Source organism: Periplaneta americana, chromosome 6 (assembly GCF_040183065.1).
Source record: "Periplaneta americana isolate PAMFEO1 chromosome 6, P.americana_PAMFEO1_priV1, whole genome shotgun sequence".
In the NCBI taxonomy this organism is placed as follows: domain Eukaryota; kingdom Metazoa; phylum Arthropoda; class Insecta; order Blattodea; family Blattidae; genus Periplaneta; species Periplaneta americana.
The window spans coordinates 103,718,299-103,743,632 of NC_091122.1; the positions used below are offsets into that span (position 1 = coordinate 103,718,299).

Consider the following 25,334-nt stretch of genomic DNA (forward strand, 5'->3'; position numbering starts at 1 on the left):
AATAAAGAACTTCCTATTAAAGCATTTTCTTCTGGTTTCTTCCCTGATAATTTTGAGAGTACCATGTGAATGTATTACCACAGTAACAAATTGTTTTAACACATAGCATTGTCCCTGTAATGTAATGCGAAATGGTTTTGACTTCATTTTTACATAAAACTCGTACTTTGAAAAATAAAATCAGGGATGCCAAGCAACAATAAAGTATTCACTGTAGCTTCAGTTCCATGTATGGTGGAAGACTCTTCTTTCTCACTCGCTTGCTTCAGTCTTAGAACCTGAAGTATCTGGTTCGTAAAAACTTTCATCCAATATTTCCTAATAATTTCAGTTCCTAGCTCACACTGTACTTCTGAAATCTTAGTATTTTCACCTCCTTCAAAATTAAATTCTTTTCCAACATTGTTGCCTTTACCACTTTCGTTGTCACTGTTATTGTCAAGACACAACTCAGTAAAGATATTTTTTCGAATTCTAGCCTCAAAATGTTCAGTTCTTTGTCGTTTGCTGTAGGATGAAGATAATAAAGTATCAATTACGTTACTGGAACTTGGTGTCTGACTATGTTTTTCATTTGTCCTTATAGTAGGAATGACTCCTGGTTTTAACGAAAGTCCTCTCCTCTGAGCTTTCCATTCGGTGTAAATCGAATTATTAAAATCTGTGATTGTTCATAATCTGTATCTTTAAAATGTGAGGAACATAAACGAGCTTCAGGACCAGGCACAAAATTTTTTCTTTTACAAAATTCTACCCATTTCCATTACCTTTGGGGGGGATTTATCTATATTTGGAAACGTATAAAAACTATTTCTCCTGTGAGTTTCACTTTTTTACATTGCAGCCATATGCACTACACAGAGGCATTTTTTCACAATTATATATTTCTAAAATAGGCTATTAAATTGACTGTCTCCCACCACCACGAGTTAAAAAGCTCTGTAATAATACTACTGTAAAGTTAGTCTCAAACTTTTGAACTCGAAATAACGACGAATTCTATGACACTATTGCGTGTGCATGCACTGATTGTAACCAAATACTCTCTAACATTAATACTGGAAAGTTCACGATAAGAGAGGCGAATGACTCATCAGTGCTATCTAGCTGCAGGGAATGTTGACAGTGAGGATAACGTGACACGTAGCTCGGTAAACTGCATCTAACAAGAGTTTTGTACTTCAACACGTGGTGTAAGTCGTAAGGATTATTCTCATGGTTGTTCCACAAAATGTCAGGGAAAAGTGGAATTGTTTGTTCTGTGTTCTTCTATAAAAACTACGCTTGGCAAAAAGATGCTAGATCGTTCTTCAGATTTCCGAAAGATACAGATAGATGAGTGAGTAGTCATGTAAATACGAGTAGTCTATTACTTTTCTGCCACAGGATGATTATTATTATTATTATTATTATTATTATTATTATTATTATTATTATTATTATTATTATTATTATTATTATTACAGTAGAGGAGACAGTAGATAACTTGTTCCGTGACCTTATCATGTGTTGTGGCTATCACCAATGGGTATGGAGAAGGAAGATAATTAGTCTGAGATGAACTTTCGTGTCAGTAGTTTCGTATAATTTCAATCATGAAACAAACTCTCTTTCTGTTAGCTCATTCTTTCCCCACTCGCACGATTCACATGACAGGTCTCGTGTCCTCACCATCATCATATTATTATTATTATTATTATTATTATTATTATTATTATTATTACTGTTATTTGTTTTTGTCTTATAGATGTGCCATATGGGTAAATAAATGTAAAAGACATTACTTAGACGAAACGTTTAAAACTAGAGGAACAGAGTATCTGTACGAAAATCACAGAATATGTTCAGATCACTTTAGATTATCGGACTTCAATAACCCTAATTTGAAAAGTCAGGGGTAAGTAAAAATATGGTGTAATTGGAAAAGTACCGAAGTTTCAAATGAGTCATAGACCTGTTAATTTTTAATATTTTTTTTTAATAACAGACTGAAGAGAACAGCTATTCCTTCACTGAATTTAACAGCTCCTTCTTCCGAAAATATGAGTCAAAGTGCGATGAAAGAACCGCAGAGGTCCCCAAAGAAACGCATTAGACCTTCCATCGAGGAGGCGACAGGTTCTCCGATTCCAGACAGAAACGACGATAGTCCTCTACCAGGTACCTCATAATCAGACATGTTCTCTGTGCTAAGTGAATCAGTTATTAAACTGCATAAAACTACTTTACTTCCATCATACCAAACACAATTTCTTTATAGTTTCTCCATATAAAATACTGAACGTCATGACTTTTTGAAACTAAATAGACGCATATTGTGATACGTAACATAAAAATACGAATTATTGATTCTGTGAAGAAAGTGTGTGAACTCATGTTTTCTCATAAAAACTGATTCAGTTAGTTATTCGCAAAATATTATTTACCTAGCCCTAGTCTTTCAAGACGTTATTAATATTTCACTAAATTAAGTCCCTGTTTATTTTTTAAGGTGCAAGAAATCCTAAAAGGTCAAAGATGGCTCAAGATCTTTAGATAAAGACACTTTCTAAGAAATTGATTGCAGCTCAAAAGTTGGTATCTAAACATAAAAAAATTATTTCATCTCTTCGGGCGGAAGTGAGAGCTCTGAAGACAACCAGTTCAAATACTGATTTAATCAAAATTGTTTCAAATGATGAATTCATTATGTCGCAAGTGCGCTTAAAAAGAAAGAAAAAAATGGGAAGGCGGTATTACAGATGTCTCCGATTTGGATGTAACTGTTGATGACAAAAATGTACAACATACAAATGAAGAAACTGTGTTGCAAGAAAATGCAACGGCTTATGTTGCAGGTTGGGTTTGTAGCAGAATAAATCACGAAATTTGTCGAAGAAATTTATCTTGTAAAGAAAACCCCAACGATTACGTAACAACGCATATCGCAAATAAAAAATACTGTAAAGATTCAAAAATTGTTTTCCCTAATGATGTTTCTCTAATGCTCAGCCAATTGTGTTCTGATGTTTTCAAAGAAATTGATCATGTTATTTGTAAAACTAGAATTGGTGTAAAAAAAAAAAGAACTAATTAAAATGGTAATGCTCCCTGTTAACATGTCCATTTGCAGTGACTGTGCCAATGTCTTCATTGATAAATATTTCAATGTGTTAATAAATTGTTACATCAAAAATAAAATGGACAACCCTACAGCTAAAAAACAAAACAAGCGATGTATGAAAGCTGCTAAAGTCATACACAACTAAATTTCATCAAATTTGAAAATATGAGAATTTATCAAGTCATTTCTATTCTAATAACTTTGTAATTTGTTATTAATTAAAAATGTTATGAACAAAGTGACTCTAAAATATACTATTTATTGCTTTGCAGCTTCTTATTGAAATCAAATGCACACCTCTCCTCTTTTCTTCACGTAACCCAGCACGACACATGGAATGTGCGAACGTTTAAAGCCGCTAGATGGCAGCACTGTTACTTTTCGCCGCCACTTGCAATGCTTAACAGGAAAGCTTTCCAGTATTAATGTTAGAGAGTATTTGTTGTAACTTAAATCCCACTACCACATATTGTCAACAGCCGCATGGCTGGATCGTGTGACATCACAGGCAGATTTGTTATCCTTTTTCCTGGTGCAATGGGGTAGAGGTCAAGTGAGATAAGCAATAAACAAAGAATGCCCTTCATTTAAGAAGCAACACGATTTTTGTGTTTCATTCTCCTTCACTTTCCACTAATATGAAGTATATAATAATAGTAATAATAAGATAAATAGAAGTAATCGTATATGCACTCAATAAGTTTACATGGATCCACCACAATATATTGCTGCTACCACTACGATCCAGACTCAGAGAGAGTACACAGGTCTTATGACGCTAAATTTACCCATTTTTAAGAGAAAATTTCTTGTATTTAACACTGCTATTTGTACTTATGGAATACTTGGATGATTTCTTATTCATAATAAATATTTTTCTCTCGGTTAATTCTACTATGAATGCCCATAACAGGAAATATAATAATATGATCTGAAATGTTGTGAAAACTATTACAGGTTCAGTATTTAAGTGACCTTTTCGTAACAAGTTGCGAATTAAGGGACAAAAAAATCTACAAAATGTTAAATAAAAAATAGAGTCAAATGGTATTTTACGTGCTTATTAATGAATTAAATTACACACTATAATTAGTGTTTGCTACTTTTGAGAGTTTACAAGATAACTTTGCGGATTTATGAACTTGTAATTCTCTTCGGATTTCATTTGTCCTGAAAAAGAATTGACACTTAAGTAGTGAGAGACCAATTTAGGAATAATGTCCATGATGGATTAGCTAATCTTTTCTTTAATTTTCATTTCTGTTCATTGTACACAACTTGTAAAGGATGTGTTAAAAACTGGTGTTCCTATCTGATCTTATGTTTTGTTTATTTATGTTTGTCTATCTCGATGTCTACGTCATGCTGTTCTTCTGATGCAACTACCACCTGACTGGTGCTAACAAATATGACCGACTAGAGCACAGGAGTATTATGTTTTTCCTGCTGAGGGGCCTCCATTGTTCTTTTCAACTCCTTGCAGAGTCCCTAATTCAAGTTTCGTGAGGAAGCTTGACATTTATGTAGTTTGTGTTGTTAATATCCAGAGGGGTAAGTAAGATAAGTAATGAACTTTTTTTTTCCCCATTTTTTTCTTACAGTGACAGTGGCTATGTGTGTATGGTATTCTACCGACGTGAGGGTCACGTAATTGAACTTCAACAGTCCTGTGAGTAATATAATATTAATCCTCGAACGATGTTATACTTTATTAATTACAGTAAACTTACAGTTTATGCTCATTTTTTTTACATAAAGTTAAATTACTTAACATTAAAAGATTGTTGGTTTTATTTATGTTAATGACAGCACTATTCAGATACGAATAAATTCGACATTGAGAAACATTTCGAGATGTGAAGAATTTACCTGTTGCTGGAAAGTTACGCCTGTGGTCATGTAGCATGTAATTCTCTTTGCAGCACCATTCGTCCAGGTGCCTGAAGAGGCATGCAGTCCTGCCAATTTTAATCCTGCTAAGCTGCCATTTATAACACTTTTAAGTAAGTGCACTGTAAATTGTATTGACACATATGTATTGTTTACTACTGCTCAGACAATCCTTGGTCTCCAGAGGGCCATTATTTTCGTAATACATTGGCTTAACAGAAAATTTGTACAGAGTATTAATTTTCGTCACAGTATAAAAGAAAGCTTCATTTTTATGCATGCATAATGGGTCTAGGGCTTTCCGTCACTGAAGTTTCACTGCCAGTAAGTCATCACTGGATTTTTTTGCCACAATAATTTTCAAATTAATATTTACTCTCAATATTGAAGACTAAAATAAAACTTAACTGTTATTCTCTCTAAGGGGAAATACTCTGTACAAGACTTCCAGCTGCACATTGTGGCTAATAGTCACAATACCGTAATATCACAGTCTAGTATATACAGTCACGAAGCTCAATACTTACTAAATATGCAAACATAGACAGTTGAAATACGCATCCATAGATAGTTGCTCACCACCAGGATTGCTACTATCGCCTCATCACAGACCCTTTCCCCAGCAGACGATAAAATGTATTGTACTTTCGATATCGTATTCCTTTGAAAAAATTAACACTTTCCTTCCACTATTGAAATATGAAATACATAAGGTTTATATATTATTTTCATAAAGTATATATTATATTTTATAAACTCACCTTCCTGGATCTTTCGGAAGAAGGATAACTCTGACCTCTTTTTCTTACAATATTTATAGTACTACAAACGTCTTCTTGTCTCATATTATTATTCAAATTATTGTATTTTAGCCATTTACTTATTACAACCCATAACGAACATTTCACAGTTTACACAACTTTTCACAACAAAGCGAAATACGGCACAGTCAATGCCTTTTCGATCTAGACCAGGCAGTAATGTATGTTCGGGTTTTCTATTTCAGTGTATGGAGCTCAGTGAAATATTATATTATAACTTTATTGCATATCATTGCTAAGTTTTATTTAGTGTAATGTACCCATAAATTCCGTTTACTTCTTGTTGCATAATATGTTGCAGAAATAATTACGAAACTGTGTTATTTTAATGTGAAGAGAATTTTACGTGTTAACATAATCTGTTCGCATCAACATAGTTTAGAATGGAAGCTATTTTGAGGTTCAATAAAAACGAATTTATATTGTGATTTTAATTTAGCACATCTACATTCCTTAACTGTAGACAGAAAATTTACCAAATCACTCCTATGAAATTAGTGTACGTACGATTGTGTTACTTCGTCTCTTAGGTAGCCTAGTAGATAAATACAATAATTCAGTACTCAATTGTAGTATTAAAATACAGACAAATTAGAATGTGACGGGTATCATACACGACATTATGTTTAATTATAATGTATAATTGCGAATATAGGAATATAAGTTAAACATAGTAAACATAACCTGTAATTTCCATATGATATAACATACATATGTAGTGGCAGGGCATTGGCCGTCTATTGTTTCTAGTTGCTAACCGCTTGGGGCACTTTATCGCGAGATTTGCAAAAAATCACCTCAAGCTTCATGACTGTATATAGTAGACTGTGGTAATATTATTATTATTATTATTATTATTATTATTATTATTATTATTATTATTATTATTATTAACATTAACAAAAATATTATATGATAAACTTGAGAAAGTGAAGGCTTACAAAAGCCAGGAACTTAGTCCCAGCTTTTCACTCTCGTTTGATAAATGTTGGGTAGATCACAGAATTGTTTTGAAAGTTGTACCTCCACTCAGGAGAATTTGTATCTGTTGTATATTATTTATTATTGCTATAATATTTACGAAACAAACAAAATGACATATTGTTTGTGTGTGAGTGCAGCGTCACAGCTCCACAGAAAGAGATGTCCATACCTGGGTCGCTACACCATCAGTGGGCTGAGCATTGATGGACGAGAGGTATCTGCTGCCCGCCGGAAGAGGAAGCGCAGCAACGAGCAGGGCATAGTGGAATCTGGTGGCATGGACAGTAAAGTTGACTGTGGGAGTTACGATTTTGAATCCTTAGTAGTAGGTTGTTCAGAGAACTCAGACACAATGGAGTTCTATTCATCATGTGACACAGAGACCATATCTGGTAAGTGTCAACTATCTGAATGGAACTGTTAGCAACACCTTTGTTTTTACAGTATACTCAGAGTTTCTTTTATTCTAGCCATATCTAGTTCTAACTTTGTGATAATTTCTGTTCTTGGTACAATAAAAGCCTGATATAACACGGCTATTGGGGGACATATTTTACACAGAGTTGTAGATTATCCACGACATATAAGAAGATTACTTGTAGGGTGACAAATGATGTAACAGGAGAATGGGGAAATAAAATTACAACATAGCTCATTCATACGTGAATTTATGTCATCAAACCTACAAATTAAATAAAATAGAAGAAAACTTACTGTACAACATGAAGTAGAGTAGCCTATTTACTGTACATTTATACACTGTATACTCATTCATTCATTCATAGTGTTCTGCCCAAAAGCAGGTCTTTCACTGCAAACCCAGCATTCTTCAATCTTTGCTATTTTCTGCCTTCCTCTTAGTCTCCACATATGATCCATACCTATGTTCTGGAAAAAGCACACACACACACACACACACACATACAATATATATATATATATATATATATATATATATATATATATATATACCATTATTGAGTTCTTAGTATATGGCTATATAATATAAAGTACACATATACAGGGTTAGTAAAAAGTCCCGCATCACTTAAATAACTTTTGAAGCCTGTGGTTCAGTGACATGAAACTCCATATGTGGAGATAGCCATATACTAAGAATTCAATAATGGTATTACTCAGTTTAAACTGAAAGTAACTACAACTGTCTTATTTTAAATGGAATACTCAATATATTTTTATATTTTTTAATAATGCTCGTTAAGAGCTTTTCAAAAAATACCCACACTAGATATTTCTATACAAATTTATTGTTGCTAAATCAAGAAAACGGAAAAGTGTCAGTCTGACAAATAATGTAAGTAAAACGCATCTCTTGTTTACTGTGATTTGACTGTCCTTTGTTTATATCCATGAAATCATGTTTATTGATACAGAAACATCTTATTTAAGGGATTGAATTTGACATCTAGTGCGTTAAATAATTTTATCTGATGTTGAGTGAAAGGGAAAGATTTCTGATTTTAATTATGGTGGGTATGGTGATAGGCAACAATCTCATCGAGAGGCAGCGAATTTATTTAATGATAATATGCATCTGGATCGCAATCCATTTCCACATACAACAGTGGCAAGGTTCGTAAGGAAATTTACTGAAACTGAAAGTGTAAAGGACTTACCAAGATCAGATCGCCCGAAAAGTGCAACTGGTGAGAATACTTCATTCAATGTTTTCCTCCAGGTGCAAGAAAATCCAAAAGTTTCTACTACAAATTTGGCGTTAGAATCCAATATAAGCCAAAGTTTTGTGAAGAAAATCCTTAAAAGTGCCAAGCAACATAAAATTCAACTTTTGCAGGAACTTTCAGAAGATGATCCCAAGAGAAGAATGCAGTTTTGTGAATTAATGATGGAGCACATTAACAACAATTCAGTTTTTCATAGACAAATATTGTATTCTCAAATGAAGCCACATTCTGGATTTGTCAACAGACACAACTGCCGATACTGGTCAGATGTAAATCCACAATGGATGGAGGAGAACTCCACACAGTACCCACAAAAACTTAATGTTTGGGCTGATATTGTTGATGATCAATCATTGATCCTTTCTTCTTTAGAGAAACACTAAACGCTAATAGATACATGGATTTGCTTCAAAATCACAGTCCCAGCTATCACAAACTTGTTTCCACATCCAGCCAATCATAGACTAACCAGAGATGACATCTATTTCCAACAAGATGGAGCTCCAGCTCACTATGGACAGAATACTCGTCAGCACTTAGACCAGGTTTTTCAACAATGATGGATTGGTAGGAGAGGTTACATAGAGCGGCCAGCAAGATCCCCAGATTTATCGCTTTTGGACTTCTTTTTGTCAGTATATCGAGAAAGAACCAACAACTTAGAAGATCTGGAGTATTGAATAATGGAAGCGGTGCAAGATATTCGTGAAGCCTGGTGAAGTCATTCCTTCAATGATTTCCATGATCGACTAGCACATTGTCAAGCAGCTGAGGGCTACCACAGAATTTAGATGGTGTGCTAGCTTTGTTTTGGTTTTGTTAAGGAAGGAGTATTTTATTATTCGATACACTTTTCTGTTTTCTTGATTTAGCAACAATAAATTTGTACAGAAGTATCTAGTGTGGGTACTTTTTGAAAAGCTCTTAATGAGCATTGTTCGAAAACATAAAAATATATTGGGTATTCCATTTAAAATAAGACAGTTGGAGCTGCTTCCGGTAAACGATTCACTGGATCAGGTACATACACTAGGAGACCAGATCAGGGTCTAAAATGTAAAACATCGGTCAGAGAAGACCAATTTTATTATTGTGCTCTTTGGCAGCGCAGTGCTACTGCTTGGGGCCTCAGAAATAATCTGATGGTGTCAACTGGTGCAAATGTCAGCAATGAATTAGTAAGAAACATACTTAGAGAAGTAGGGCTAAGATCATGAAGACTTCATAAAGTCCTGCGATTAACGCCTCGTCAAAAGGGAGGTAGACTACGACTTGCTCAGAAACATAGGAACTGGCAGCTTCGTCACTGGTGCAATATACTGTTTACAGATGAATCTCTATTTCGTTAAACACAGTGCGATGGTTGTCTGCATGTGAGAGTTATACAGAAGCAACAGTCAGGAAATGGACAGATTTGGCATTGGGTCAGTCATGGTATGAGGTGGCATCATTGTAGGTGGATGAACGGACCTTATGGTTGTTAGAAACTGACTTAGTGCTGCTAGGTACATTGCTAAGATTGTACTAAACCATGTTACGCCCATGGCAGTTAGTTTTTCAGCAAAGAGTGCATACAGCAGAAGGCACCATGGCTACCCTACAGAAACCCCAAATTCAAACAATGGACTGGCCTCCCATGAATCCGCACCTTAATTCCATTGAGCATTTATGGGATACACTAGACAAGTCCGATACGTTCCTATAGTCCTCAGATTCTTTAACAGCTTGCATATGCCCTTATCGAATAATGAGGGATCACATCAGGAGCATATCTTGACAGTTTGAGACACATGTGAAGGCCATATCAGATACTGAGGTGTTTCTTTATGTGCAAATGTGAAATTAATGGAAGAAGTTTCCACTTTGGTTTTGAACATTGTACTTAATTTCTGCTTACAGCATTCATGTATTCAGTTAGAAGTAAACAAGACTTACATTGCTATTAAATAAAGATTTGAATTTTCTGAAGAAAAGAAAAATGTATAATCCTAAATTCAACTACTGCAATGGTAGATATGTTCAAACTTGTGTTCCTCTAATTTTTTTTTTTTTTTTTTGAGCAATGTATTTTAAACCATACAATTTATACAGCAATTGAAGTTAGATATCTTACTTTTTGGAATTGGGGTAAAAAAATATGTTTAGTGAGCAGTGCAGAAAATAGAAGTACAGCAGAACCTCTGTTTAACATTTTTCTGGGGATACACTAATAATTAACCTTAAATGGGGATTGACGCTAAATAGGGGTTTGCTATTTTTGTTTAAAAAAATTTAATACTTTTGGAAAAATTCAACTTACTTGCAAGAAAAAAGCTACAATAAATAAATTATGGATAATACTGTATAAAAAAACAATGAGAGGAAGCTGGGTGCCAATAAGTAAACGATGGATAATGCTGAGAGGAAGGGGAGAAGAAAGCTGGGTGTCAATCAAGTCTTCTCACCATCCAAATGTCAAGATATCTCTTCGCATTTGGATTTTTTTTTTTCCATTTCGTGAATTAAATTAACCTTTTCCACAAGAAAAAGTGTTTTTCTTTTTGCGGCCATTGTTTTCTAGTGAAAACAATTCTATCTCTTCACTGTGAGCATTGACACCACGAACCTCACTGAGCACAACAAAGATAAGAAGCAACTGACATTAAGTTGTGAATTATGATGGATGGCTGTCACTGAATGCGACTGGTTCTCGCAAAGGATGGGAATTAGCAAGCGGTTTGTGTCCTGTTCTCCTGTGTGTTATTGTGCTTGTGATTGGTTCTTGCAAAGCACAGGAATTAGCAGATGAACAGATACACAGCTTCTCTTAGACATGTGAAGAGAGTGGGGATCGCATGGCCCACTCCATTTTCACATGACAGTGGACTCTTAAAAATAATTTTAAAGTTTGTACAGTAAAATCCCTCGTAACCGGCACCCAAATAACCGGCAATACCAAAACAACGGCACTTTTGGCGGGACAAAAAAAGTAGTTTAAATCTGCCAGATTGCCACAGTCTTGGCCGTCAGTTTTGCCACATTAGGAAGTTCGCACGAACTTTCATTTTCGGCAAATATTCGAATCTAAAATTCGTGTATTATTTGTGTTGTGTGATGTGTTTTACTAAGGAAAATCCATACAGTTTTTATGTTTATTCAGTTGTGAGCAAGTGATAGAGAAATAAGCTTCATATGGTTGCAGTTTCAGCATTTAACACCATGAAATACGAACTTTTTTTTCGCATATACCGGTATTTATTCAATTATCAGGCAAAATCTCGTATCCAGAACTAGCCTGGTCCCTTTGGTTAAGAGGTTGTATTTTACGTGTTGAATCGAAATGCTAAATGCATTAGTCGGGATTAAAAATATATATACAGAGTGTAAGGGGTATAAGTGCCGGCCTTTTCACAGTCATCGGGGACGATCTATAGGATCAAAAAATGTTCATACAACATAGGGTCAAAACTCTATAGTTTCCTAGAAAAAAATATTTCTTTCCTTATTTTATTTGTGTTATATTGCTTATATCGTTAGTAAAATTAAGAAAACAATTACATCAGTAGGTACATCTAGCAAAGAGTTAATATTAGTTTAAATAAATATTTCTGTGTTCTGTTACCTTTTCGTGAAATTAAATAAAAATGCATGCTTAAATTTGTTAATATTCTGGCGTGAGAGATGTGGCAATGTTCAGCAGGCAGTACTCTGCACAGACATAAGTACGAGACAGCTGAGTTCAAGCTCTCTGTCCATAGCTGTACTGCCAAGCGGATGGCAGTTCAGTACAGGATATTTGATAAACAACTTACAATGTCATTCACAGTTTAGGAATATCATATGTTATTAATTTATGGAGAAATTCGTCGTAATTCAAGTGAGGCAAGAGAGATGTACCGTCAACGTTTTCCTCAAAGAAAGTTACCTAATTAGCGAACTTTTGTAACAGCTCCTCAACGATTATTAGAAACTAAAAGTCTCTTACCTCGTTTCGAAAATCACACAACCAGAAATTTGTTTAAAAATGATACTACTTTACGGAAGCAGGAGAGATTAAAATGTTGCAGTAGAAAAAAAGTTTTTGCAGAAAACCATTATTGTTTATTTTTTAGACCTACAATTAAAAAATGGAGCAATATTGTTACATAAAATGTAAATTTACCATAATGTTCCATTAATAAGATTGGAAGTTTGTATTTGCTGCTCGTTTTATGTAAACAACAGTATTGTCATGGTCCGCTCCTGCATTAGAACAGAGCATCTGTTTTGTACCGGTATGTCTGTACCCGCTTGAGCTGTACTGTGTACTTCTAAACCCCCTCCTCCCTGCTTGAGCTGTACTGTATACGTCTAAATCCTTTCCTCTCCATCCAGCAACGTTGCAAAACGTCTAATATTGTAAACTTTAATAATTAGTTAAATATTGCAATTAGAAAAAATTGTAAGGACATTTTTTTCTTCCTTATGACATGAATAATCATCAGTTAAAATAATGGCACTTATACCCCTTACACCCTATATATTTAAGAACAGTTTTTAACGTAAAATGGGGGTTTCACAGGAGAGTGAATAAAGTTAAATAAAATATAAAAATGCATTAATCATATGTAATAATTACTGGAACCGTGAAAATTTGACGTTAAATGAAGCAAAATGATAAATGGAGGTTGCCTTAAATTGGGGTTCTATTGTATTACCGGTATCTTCTTATTTGGATGCACAATACATTATTTATTTCCTTATCCCTTGTAAATGATAGTTCAAGAAAATAAACTATGAACAGGAGTGTATTTGATATTATAAAAAACTGAATTGTTATGAAACCTGTAGAATTATAATGAAGCTGTATCATCTTCATGACAGCAGTTTCTTTTAATATCATATTGTACAAACTTCCAAGGCAGGTAAATTTGAGTTCAAGATATACATAATGTGTAGTCAAGGTTTAAATATTTGCATCATAATTTGTAGTTCAGAAAATAACTTATCCCTTGTATTTGCTTCAGTAGTAAGAGTAACAGATCATGTCCATGGAACTGTATTATTCTTCAGTAACCCCTACAATATTTTGAACGAGAGGATGTTTTGTTACTTCATTTTTTTTGTATTACTTTTGTAGTACTGATACATTTTATGATTTATTCTCACGCTTATACCTATTTTATAGTGGAGTATGAAAAAGAACTTAGTAATTTATTGTGCCATACATTAAAAATGCACTGCTATAAATCTATATTATTGTTATTATTACTATTATTATTAGTAGTAGTGGTGATGGTAATATTATAATTCAGTGCATGGTAAATACAACTTATCAACCTTATAAGCAGTCATAGCACTTGTGTTTAGTGGAGAGATCTGACAGTTCTCTAACAGAAGAGGGAAACGAATTGGCAGTGATTTGGGCCTGTAGTCCCATACAAGTGATGTACAGGTAAGAGGTATAAGAAAACATTATGTTGATTTTATCTTTTATCAAAGCATATGTTGAAAATGATGTCCACCTTTCTGACAAGAATCACATTGGAGAAATTTACAGATATTCAGGCAAGAATACAGTTAAGTCCTATGAAATCTTCACGCTGATTAGCACAAGAATGCAACATGTCACAAAGATCAGCATTAAGGGGACTGAAATAGAGTGACAGTGGTTCATTGGTTACAGCAAGAGGATCCAGCCACTCGCGTGAATTTTTGTGAGTGCGTGCTGCATATTGTTGATCCATCATGAAGGAGGCTTGATTCCATTTAAGTGGTTATATCCAATCCAAAGGGACACTGAAAACCCTCATTTAGTACATGGAATTCTTCTTCACGATCAGAAAGTGGGTGTGTGGTGTGACATTACTGCATGCAGAGTAATTGGTCTCATTTTATTTTGCAATGCAATCAACGCACAACATTACATGCGAGACATACTGCGGCTTTTTTTTTTTTTTCCCCCCCTAATATTGACTGAAGATGAAACAGTACGCTTACTTCCAATAGGATAACTCCACTACACATACAACCGCTATATTGTTAGAGGCATTAGAAAAAGTGTTTGATAATCGTGTAATTATTCACATATGTTTGCCAGCTCGTTCCCTGGATTTAAATGTTTGTGATTTTTTTCTGTGGGGAAATAAAACAGAAAGTTTATGTGAGCAATCCACACTCTTGAAGAACTAGAGAATGAAGTCAGGCGAGTGCTCAGTGAAATTACAAATGTAGAGTTGCAGAAGGTGTTTCAGAATTTTCTACACAGATGTGATTCTTGCATCCAGAAAGGTGGATGTCATTTTCAACATATGTTTTGATAAATGATAAGTTCAATATAACGTTTTCATATTACCTCTTACCTGATACATTATTTGTATGGGACTATAGATCTAAATCATCGCTGATTCTTTTTCTCCATATAAGAGAACTGTCAGATCCCTCCACTAAGCACATGTGCTAAGACAGCTTATAATGCCTGTAAGTTGTATAAGCTGCTCACTGTAGCAGTATTATTATATTGATTCATCTGTCAATTTTCTGTAACAAGGACATTGTCTCGAGTTCATTCTTGATGTGATATTAGAAACTTCTTGTTCAAGGCACATCTCTGTTCTGTTCCTATGTCTTTAGTATTGTCAGTTGACACTTTCATTAGAGAAACAGAGAATAATTAATTTAAGGCAGGCTGAATAGCCTACAGTTTAAAATTATTACAAAGCATGGCCGCTATACTAACTCTGGACTCTTTTGTTTTAATTTTTTAGCGTATATTTGCCATGGTAGTTGGGAAGATAATGGTACTAGCTACCTGATCACATCTCCTGTTAGTCGCAAGTCAAATGGTGCTCGACGATATTGTTTCATCTACACTCGAAGTGGTGCTGAATCTGGAACAGGACTTGGACAACATTCTGAAGGAAGCAAGCGTGGAAACATGGCTGCCATGCTGAGGCTGTCGAGTGTTACAGAATCTTGCCATCGAAATATCAATCCAGGGGTTACAGGTGCCTGGGCATTAAATCTCACTATTAATGGTTAGTAAGATAAGATTCCCCTCTTCCCCCATACTGTAAACTTTACTTTCTTCTTTTATAAACGAAATTAATAAAGTATAGCATTTTAATTCTATAGAAGATAAAAGTTATTTGTGGACCACAAATTGAGATGCAGCTGTATTGACTGTTAATGCTGCAGGCAGAGATTGAACAAGAGATACAGCAAGAAAGGTGTACTAATGGTCAGAAATTATAGTAATGCTTTTGACTGGAAATATCAGTCCTTATGGAAATTGAAGAATAGGCATACATGGCTGGAGAAGGTCCAGTGTTTTTACATTGGATAGTAATGTGAGTTTATCATTCTTCTTACTTAAGCCTATGAAGGAGAATTTCTTCCTTAGCTCAGGTTTTTTATCTGTAAATAGGTGTTTATTTTGTATGTGTATGTGCTTACTCCTGAATTTAACTATTCTTAGGTAACAATTTAAACTTAAATAACGAAATGTAAGAAATTAAAAACCGTCAATTTTTTTAACTTTTTGTAAAATTAGCAACTTTCCCATAACATTCATTGCACTTGCCCATGAGGAGAAGTAAATCTAAACTCTTAAAACAAGCACTTTGTGTATGCTGTGCAGGTCAGTGTGCAGAGACGTCAGCGAATGCTGTTGCCATGACAGCAGTCGTGCTTCCCTCTCTTCTATTCATCATGACTTTGGCAGCTGTGATATCCAACATGAGATGATGACGACGACGATTCCAGACTGGTAACAAGAACCATAATCGAGATATGTTCCGCAGTTCACCAAGTACATGGTGGTTAAACAGTGAAGGATATTTTTAATCAGGTGGTTGATAATTCTAACGAAGACAAATTCTAACGGGAGTTGGGTAACTCTTGCTACTAAGAAAGCTTTTAAACTAAGATGGCTCAATAGTAAGGTGTTAAAACTTTAACCACATTACTGACATATGTGCGGCTGACTGCTGTACAGTACAATTCTTGCTGTAATCTAGACAACGAGCGATTTGACAAAGACTGTTTAACAGCTTGTCAACTCGATGTGTCATTCATTGATCTGTGGAATAGTTGCAGTTGCTAGGTTGTGTTGCGTCGCTCAGTTGTTTGGTGCCTACATGCGGCTTGGGTTTGTTGTTGGATTGGTGCATTGTGTGGCCTTTTGAGTTAACTAGGGCGACAAATACGAGAAAAGTGGATGGCAGCTCGCAAGCACAATTTGTGCTGGTAAGATAGGGCACAGGTCACATGTCTTAATGTTTCGTTCCTTTCTCATGTTTTTATGTTATGGTGTGACTAGAAGTTGTTAATGTTGGCTTTTTTGCTAGTGGATGCTAAATTTCATCCACACCAAGGGTAAGATGCGAGGAGCAGGTCATCCCAGCAGTTATGAAACAGATGCTTCCTTTTTATGTACTGACAAAGGCCTATTTTCTATTTACATACTTCTACTACACTGCTAAATTTGTTTGATATGTTATATATGTTTCTTCATATAAGTAAATATACTATAGCAGTATTCGGTCAGGCTTGCATATAGTTGGTCTGGTTTTTATTTCATTTTATTAAAACAGATGCGATATCAGTCACAAGAGTATCAGATTACAGGTTCAGAAAATTAATTAATGAGTTAATGAAATTTAAACTCTCGCACTTTCTAGTGATTGTGAAGATTGCACCCGATACGGACTGCACTGCAAGGATATGTTAATTTAATATTACAGTAAAAGTTTTATTGCGTGATACAATTGCTGAAGAGAAAATGTTATGTCTCTGACTACTTATTTGTACATGGCAGGAAGTATCTGAAATTATTATTTTTTTTATGTAGGGAGACAATTTTAATAGCCAAGATGAGAATATACTGTTTCCTTCTATATTCTGAATCCCTTATAGCTAAGTGTCATAGCTATTTAAAATGAATAAAGAATGAGCTTTTCTGCACAAAATCACGCACACAGAAAGCTTGATTTCTGAACGAAATGTTACAGGAATAAATACATATGTACTTCAGAGATTTTGGAAAGGCCAAGCTAACAGCAGTTTTCCAAGTGGCTGATATGAAGCTTTTACTGAAATATTACAATCTCTTTTTGATGGTTTTGTTGGGATGAACGTCTATCTGAATGTCCTGCCAGTACCTGAAGCAGCTTGCTCTTTATATGCAAGTAAAGCATTCTCAATTGTTTAGTGGTCAGACTTTACTATTGTTTTATTGACAGGGAACAGAGTACTTCTTTCGGAAGTGGTAATGACGAACATTATCTTTTTGCTATGTCACGAGACATTGCAGTGAGGGTCCAAAATGTACAAATTTTTATACAGTAAAAAGATCTGCATAATAATAATTAAATGATTTAACTATTAATTATTCACGTTCATAATTTCAATATGTAATCTCTACTCAGTTGTATTCTTTCTGATGTAGGAAATCTCATTTGCTTGAGATTAGACGTCTCCCATTAATGGTACTGTAATGTAACAAATGGCTTTATTAATTTCATAATATGATGTTGTGCATTATTCAAGAGCTCATATACAGTATGTATATAGCTCTGCATTTGACTGCTATTTTTGCCGCACTGAAATTCTCCAAGAATATAACATCTGAATTAAATAATAGATTAATATATATTTTGTTTATTGTATACATAAGTGTTAATATGGGTCGTATAACTTTTGTTTTCAATGTTTTCCCAGAACTAAGTATGATAGCATAAAAAATCTTTGTCATCATTTAGTTTAGTTTATAACAGTAGCCTTTCTAAGTACATTGATTCATGGCATCATCAGTACAGTAATAGAATAATGGTGATACATTATATTATGTCTGTTTATAATTAAGAATTTTTGCTTAGTGCAATTAATTTTCAGTGAAAATTTATTTTGAATTCATTATCCTTTTTCTTGTATGGGTTCATGTATATAATTGTCATAATTGATCTTCCTATGTGGGTTTTCATTTTTTGACGCATTAGAAATGCAATAGTTTAAAAACAGGAATGTGAAAATATTTCACAGGCATTCGAAAATGTATCAAAATTACAGGACACAGTGTGTATTTTTTGTGGATGGATACGAACAAACAATAGCACTAGAATAAAAAAAATTAACAACTTCGTTGGAGTGTCTCAAAATAGTTCACTAAAATGATATCTTCTGCTGCTGTAGCAGCTGGAAATAGTCCATTAATGAACTGATAGAAGTACTACATGTTGAAATTGTAGCAACTTGAACTTTTCAGAAATAAGAAACAAGTTGTGATTTTCTAGAAGTAGCCTATGTCAAAAATACTCAAGTTTATCAATGTACTCTAAATATTTATTAAATAAAAGCAGAAATTTCATCACTCATGCACATCTACAGTGTACATTAATGTTGTGCCTCTCTGTATGATAAAAAATTCCTGCTGAAAGGAATAATATAAACAATTCTGCCTGTTGTACAAGCTTAGTAAGTGGAACACGTTTAGCTTTATTGCTGTAATGCTTTTCATACGACTTAATTCATATATCTCATCTTCGTGGCTACAATATTTCGTCTGGGCTCATGTAATATTTAACTTGTCTTAACATTACAACTTGAGAGCAAATGGTTCATGTTGTTCTGGGTGTCAAAAAAGCCGCAACCTCCAATGAACTAAGTTGCATGAAAAGGGCTATAGTACAAATGAATTCTAGGATCATTCACTACATTTGAAGATCTGGCAGCAGTTGACCGTAATATTTCCTCACACATTTCTAAGAGTTTCTTAACTCATATTTTGATAGTTTCTAAATCCTTTTAATCGTAGAAATGAAACACTACTCTATTTTCGTTTCCACCACCCCTGAACTATTTTGTTACCTCGCATTTTCTGAGTAGCAACAATGTAGTTATATTGCTACGAATTTCCCAGTTGTTCTCTTTATTGTCTCCAAATTACTTGTGTTTAGTACAATACTTTTCGTTTCATATACTTATAGGTAGAAAGGTAAAACCATTTTAAATTGAGAAATTACAAAGAAAGAAATATTTGCTTTCACTCCATCATCACTTCCAAAAGAAGCATTTCTGTCCTCTCTGTGATCAGAGACGTATGTAAGATGTATTTTTACTTGCAGTGCATCAGTTTTTGGGTACGATACAGGACCATATTTCCAGCTATATATTGTTGTACTTTAAAATATGGAGAAGAATAATAGTAGTAGGTTAATAGAAACAGCGGATACCATTATGACTGGACTGTATGTACTTTATGGATGAATGTTTTATTAACTTACAAATTAAGTTCCTCATATTGCTGCGTGAAAGGCTAATAATACTCACATGATGCTTGAACTGGATCTGTCCTGTATTCACAGCAAGAAAATCGATAGAAACTCTCGTTCATGAAAGCATATTTAGCGACTTTACACATTGTTATTTAGTAATTCGTGTTTGTGTCATTTGGAAGAAAGGGACTTTCTGACTCAGTTTGTAATTAATGTATCAAAAGACTTCTCACCATGTCCTGAATGAGTTAAAGCACAAGATAGCCTTCATAATGTGTGCCTGTTTTGATAGTAAAAAATGGATGAACACATATCGCTCATCTCTTAAGAACCAACAATAAAGCATTCTGAGACTATTTTGTCCTGAAAAAATGAAAGTTTCATCAGTAAAATATAAAGATTTCTTCATAACTTACTGTGAAAAGATGGTGTGTAGTAATATACGCTTCTTTACTTTTTTTACTTCAGCGTCATAAAAAAAACCATTATTGATATTTATTAAAAAAATAATTGGGCTCCAGAACAGTTTGGAAGTAATGACTAAGAGAAAAATTTTGGTGCCTCTGCCCAAGATAAATCCACCTTTTTTATAAGCCTATAGCTCTAGCAACTGAGCTAACAAAGTTTAGCAGCAAGTAGTACCGGTAATAGTTTTAATTTGCAAATATTTTGGCGTAGTTTTTCTCTAATAAGAAGACAAATAATAGTTGCATATGTGCTGTGTATGTCTTATACTGACTTGTGATGTAAAAAACAGTGGAATGTGTTTAAGTCTTCTGATTCTTTCATTGGTAACAGTCACATATGCTCTTGCTGTGAAAAAGGATTGATCCTGTAAAACTTGTATATTAATTTATTAGCTATTTTAAATATAATTTCTTAATTAAACATTTTTGACACATTTACTAAACAGTTCTCGCCTCTTTTTTTTTTTTGTATCTGGTATTGAAAGCAATGTTCTATATCTTACAAGTACACAAATAAGAATCCTGCCAAACTGACAGGTTGTGAGTCATTACACAATAAAACAAAGAGATTGGAAATATTGCTTGTACTTACAAAGAAACTATTACAATAATGTTTTTTACTTCGGTCTTATGTGAATGCAGTTGATTTTTTGTATAAGGTTTATCCCAGATTTTAGATTTTAATGCTATTGCAAGTAAGGTATGTATATTAAACATAGGTAATATATTAAAATCACCACATAAAATATAATAAAATAAACGAGATGAATGACAAACACTTCCTTGTCTTTACTATTATCTTTCTGACAAAGCATTCTCCTTTGCTTTGAAATGTTTATATTTGGTTTCAGATGAAGTGTTGGAAGAATGGTGATTGTCTAAATTTTCCCTGTACATTAGGATTTTATATTAACATCTTGACCCCAATTTATTTTAATAAAGAAATTAGAAGTGTATACTCTTCTTGAGTTTTTATGTAAAAAAAAGGTGCTAGTACCCAAAGAAGCCATGATTCCACATACTTCATAGGTTTGATCTATGTAAGAGAAAGTCAAGTGCTCAAGTTGTCTGTATAAGAAATGATCTTGATGAGGTTACACAGTAAGATTCATTTGTGAAAAATTTTTAACACCAATTCAGTGATGTAGCAATAGTACTTAGCATGGACTTCAGAGGAAATAAAAAATGGTCCAGTATTGAATTGTCCATTGAATGGAAAATTGCTAATATGTCCCTTTCATTCAAACAAAACTTTTTATGCCAACTTTCTTATTTCTACTTCACTAAATGTTACAAATCTTTCCGATTTTTCTGGCCAGGATTTTAAATCTAATATCCTTACACAGCTAGGTAAATTTGCATCTTCTCCATCCAGCAGACAGTTATCTAAAACTTCTTTCAGATTTCGATAGAAAATGGCTGGATTTAATGCGGGACTATAATGTTCCTTACTACTTTTTTAGGTCTCTGTTCTTTTGAATTTTATACCTATTCTTTTTACTGTGAAGTGATTTTTCTTAATGTGGACCACGATTTTCTATTATTTTTACAAATTATTAAAATTACGGAACAAAAACATAGTAATATTTATTTAGCAGTATAATAAAAATATTCTTTTCTTTTCTTCTTGTTTGTCTTGTACAAGTTAATATTTCTTTCTTGTAACCCAAATTTCAGCTACATTGTTTATCTCGGAAACACAACTTCAGATCATGGTTGGTATAGTGCCATAAAATCACTCCTTGAAACTTATCTTTCGGCAATCTTTTTACTCCATTTTGTGCACCAAACATCACTGCGGCCCCTTCATAACTCAGAGGTAACAAGTACTCAGATAAATAATTTTCCGACATACTTTGATGGTCACGATGACTAAGTTAAAAATTTCTCTGGCTGCCACATCATGTAATTTGATCAAATCGAAAAGTTTTACTGGGAAGAAATATGGTCTGAATGCCATTCACAAAGAAATACACGATGAAGTAACATTAATATTCTTGAAATGTAAGATATGTCCCATACTAATATAGTACTATTCAGTTTTTGTAAAAGTTTATTTTGTTTCAAAGTTGTTAAATAAATCCTTTGCCTGTAACTTATTTTGTCTGACATAAGAAATTTTAGACACAGGCTACTGTTTCGTTTTTAGCATCTGAATGTATTTTCTATGTGCTTTATGAGCTGTATGTACTTCCTTCATGGTCGAAAAATTGTTTCCTCAAAAACAACTGTTGCTTTTGAGACTCACCAAAATAGCTAATCTGACTATTTTCCCACTCAGTTGAAATTTGTATTCCCATTTGTTGTTCGACTCCAAGATTTGTAACATTTAAGCATTCTTTACAATTAAATTTTTATATTTAACATACAGCCACTTTCTTCTATTTGAAAGTAATTTTTGTGTTCATTTGCAGCAGTGAGGCTATTCTTTGGCTCCCATTTCTTTCTGCTGAACATGTGTTTCTTTTACTGCAGGTTTCATTATAATTACGGGAATTGTACAGTTCTTAATTTTCAGTATTTTTCTTCTTGCTTATCGGGGTTAAAGAGTATTGTATTTTGCTAATTTCCAACAATTATTGCACTGATATCTCTCATAAACACTGCCATATTTGCTCACAAGCTTCAGCTTAAAATGTAGTGAAAGTCAAGTATAATTTCATTTTCAGATGTTTACATAGAACAACTGGTTATGGACTGCAATAATTCAGGTTAAATCCCAGGTGGTGGCCAGATTTTTCTCATTGTTTAAACTTCCAGAATGGCCTCAGGGTTTACTCAGCCTCCTGTCAAATTGAGTATCAGGTCTTTGCTTGGAGTAAAAAGTAATCAGAGCATGGTTCTGACCATTCAGCCTCGTTCTAGTGCTGAGGTCATGGAAACGTGGAGCTCCATCTTCACCATGACCCCCTTGTGCCTTCATGTATATTTGCCAACATACAAATAGTACATTTATTTCGTGCAAATACATGTTGTCAGTACTGGCAACTAGTAATGATATCTGTTGATAATTTCATGATTTCTTTTGCGATTCCATGACAGAAATTTAAGTAAGAAAATAAATTTATTAAAATTACGGAATTACATACTGTTGCATACTGCCAAAAAAAACACTGTTCTTCCTTAAATTACACTGTCTAGCAAAAAATGTGGATTATTTGGTATAAATGTAATCATCAATGAATACAATATACAAAACAACTATTACATATAAGGAGTTTATTTAGCACACTAATATGAATTTAATATTTCTCTATGAATATTAAGAGTTCTTAAAATACCATGTGCTTTGTGATTTTACTCACAGACTGGGAATAAAACCATTTTAAGTGATTGCTATTGATGGATTTTCAATGTCTGACAAGTTTTCTGTCATTATCTAAAAATTTTCTTCAATTTTTCACTCGAATTTGGTAATTTAAGATACCTCTAATGTAAGAAGACATTAAGTGCATTGTTTGAAGCATTCAACATGCATTACAACTATTCTATACCTGCCAGAAAACACTGGGAAAATAGGGTCAAGGGATTATATCCATTAACACAATCAGCTTCAGGTCTGTCAGGGCTGGCGAAATTTTCACATGAGACTACAGAAGTTCTCTTAAGATAGTGAGATGAGAAACCTTAGTGTGAGAGGACTGTTAGATGAAGACTGGACCTGGACCTGGTCCACAGCTCACTCCCCAGTATTCGTTCGAAAGTCAGAACCCATATCGATCAAGACCATGACAGAGCCACCTTAAAATTCCGTCATCTCAAAGAAGTAGCAAAAGGAATATTGCTTCCTAGGCCTTCTTCCTGCTCTCTTTCTAACAACACACACTGAGAGGTAATGTTGTTACACTTATGTGAACGAAACTGTTCGTCACTGAACCACAATTCAATTCTATTATTGACCCGGAAACTGCAGTCACACTACTCAGTGCAGGAGAGTGAACTGTAGAACAGTCCCAGGTCTTCTGGAGGTCGAATTGCTTTTCTGTTGTCATCATCTAACAGTCCTGTCACTTACACTGATGTTTCTCTTCGCCTCTAGATACTTCTTTAACCAGTGCATATTCTGCAATTAATTCTCATTTAACAAATTTATGGGTCGAATTATGACTTTCTTCTGATAAAGGCCAAATACTTCAAAACATTCAAAAGAAACCTAATGATTTACAAATGTTCCGCAACATTCCCAGAAACATACAAACTTTCTTAGCAAGAGCCAGGACAGGCCATATTATCACTCAGAAGTATCTTCACCGTTTTAATCTTCATTGATTAAAGTTCTCGTTAACACTTTGTTAAAAACATAAAATTTACACTGTCACACGTTAAAAGTGTTAAAATTGTTTAAAAAGGTATTTACCTTCGACAGACGGCCCGTTTCGACGCTATTTGTCGTCGTCTTCAGTGTCTCTTGAACCACTGCTGATTTTGGCTCTGCGATGTGCAGTTGTCGATGGTAGGGGTGGGGGTGTGTTGTTCCTATGGTGGGGGTTGGTTGTCTGTATGTTATGACGTATTATGATGTCAAACAATGTGTGCGTATTAAACTGTAGTTGTGTATTAAGTATGTAATGTGGGTGTGCTATTGTATTCTTATATATTTCGTATTGTTCTAGGATATTTAACTGTAAACCTTTTGGTGTGATGTGTAAAATTTCCATATCTGTTTCTATATTATTGTAGTCATGATTATTGTCGATAATGTGATCTGCGTAACCTTTTCTATATTATTGTAGTCATGATTATTGTCGATAATGTGATCTGCATAACCTTACATTACATCAAATTACGCAGATCACATTATCGACAATAATCATGACTACAATAATATAGAAACAGATATGGAAATTTTACACATCACACCAAAAGGTTTACAGTTAAATATCCTAGAACAATACGAAATATATAAGAATACAATAGCACACCCACATTACATACTTAATACACAACTACAGTTTAATACGCACACATTGTTTGACATCATAATACGTCATAACATACAGACAACCAACCCCCACCATAGGAACAACACACCCCCACCCCTACCATCGACAACTGCACATCGCAGAGCCAAAATCAGCAGTGGTTCAAGAGACACTGAAGACGACGACAAATAGCGTCGAAACGGGCCGTCT

General features: G+C 34.1%; 1 protein-coding gene across 1 annotated transcript in view; it reads left to right on the plus strand.

The window, feature by feature from the left end:
• The window catches only part of LOC138701592 (uncharacterized), a 186,507-nt gene extending 162,122 nt beyond the window's left edge, over window positions 1-24,385 (plus strand). Inside the window, exons 8-12 of the mRNA XM_069828635.1 lie at window positions 4,705-4,772; window positions 5,026-5,106; window positions 6,936-7,190; window positions 15,230-15,499; window positions 16,102-24,385. Coding sequence (XP_069684736.1) covers window positions 4,705-4,772; window positions 5,026-5,106; window positions 6,936-7,190; window positions 15,230-15,499; window positions 16,102-16,208 — 781 coding nt within the window. The 3' untranslated portion in view covers window positions 16,209-24,385. The remainder of the gene's footprint in view (window positions 1-4,704; window positions 4,773-5,025; window positions 5,107-6,935; window positions 7,191-15,229; window positions 15,500-16,101) is intronic.
• The last annotated feature ends 949 nt before the right edge of the window (window positions 24,386-25,334 follow it).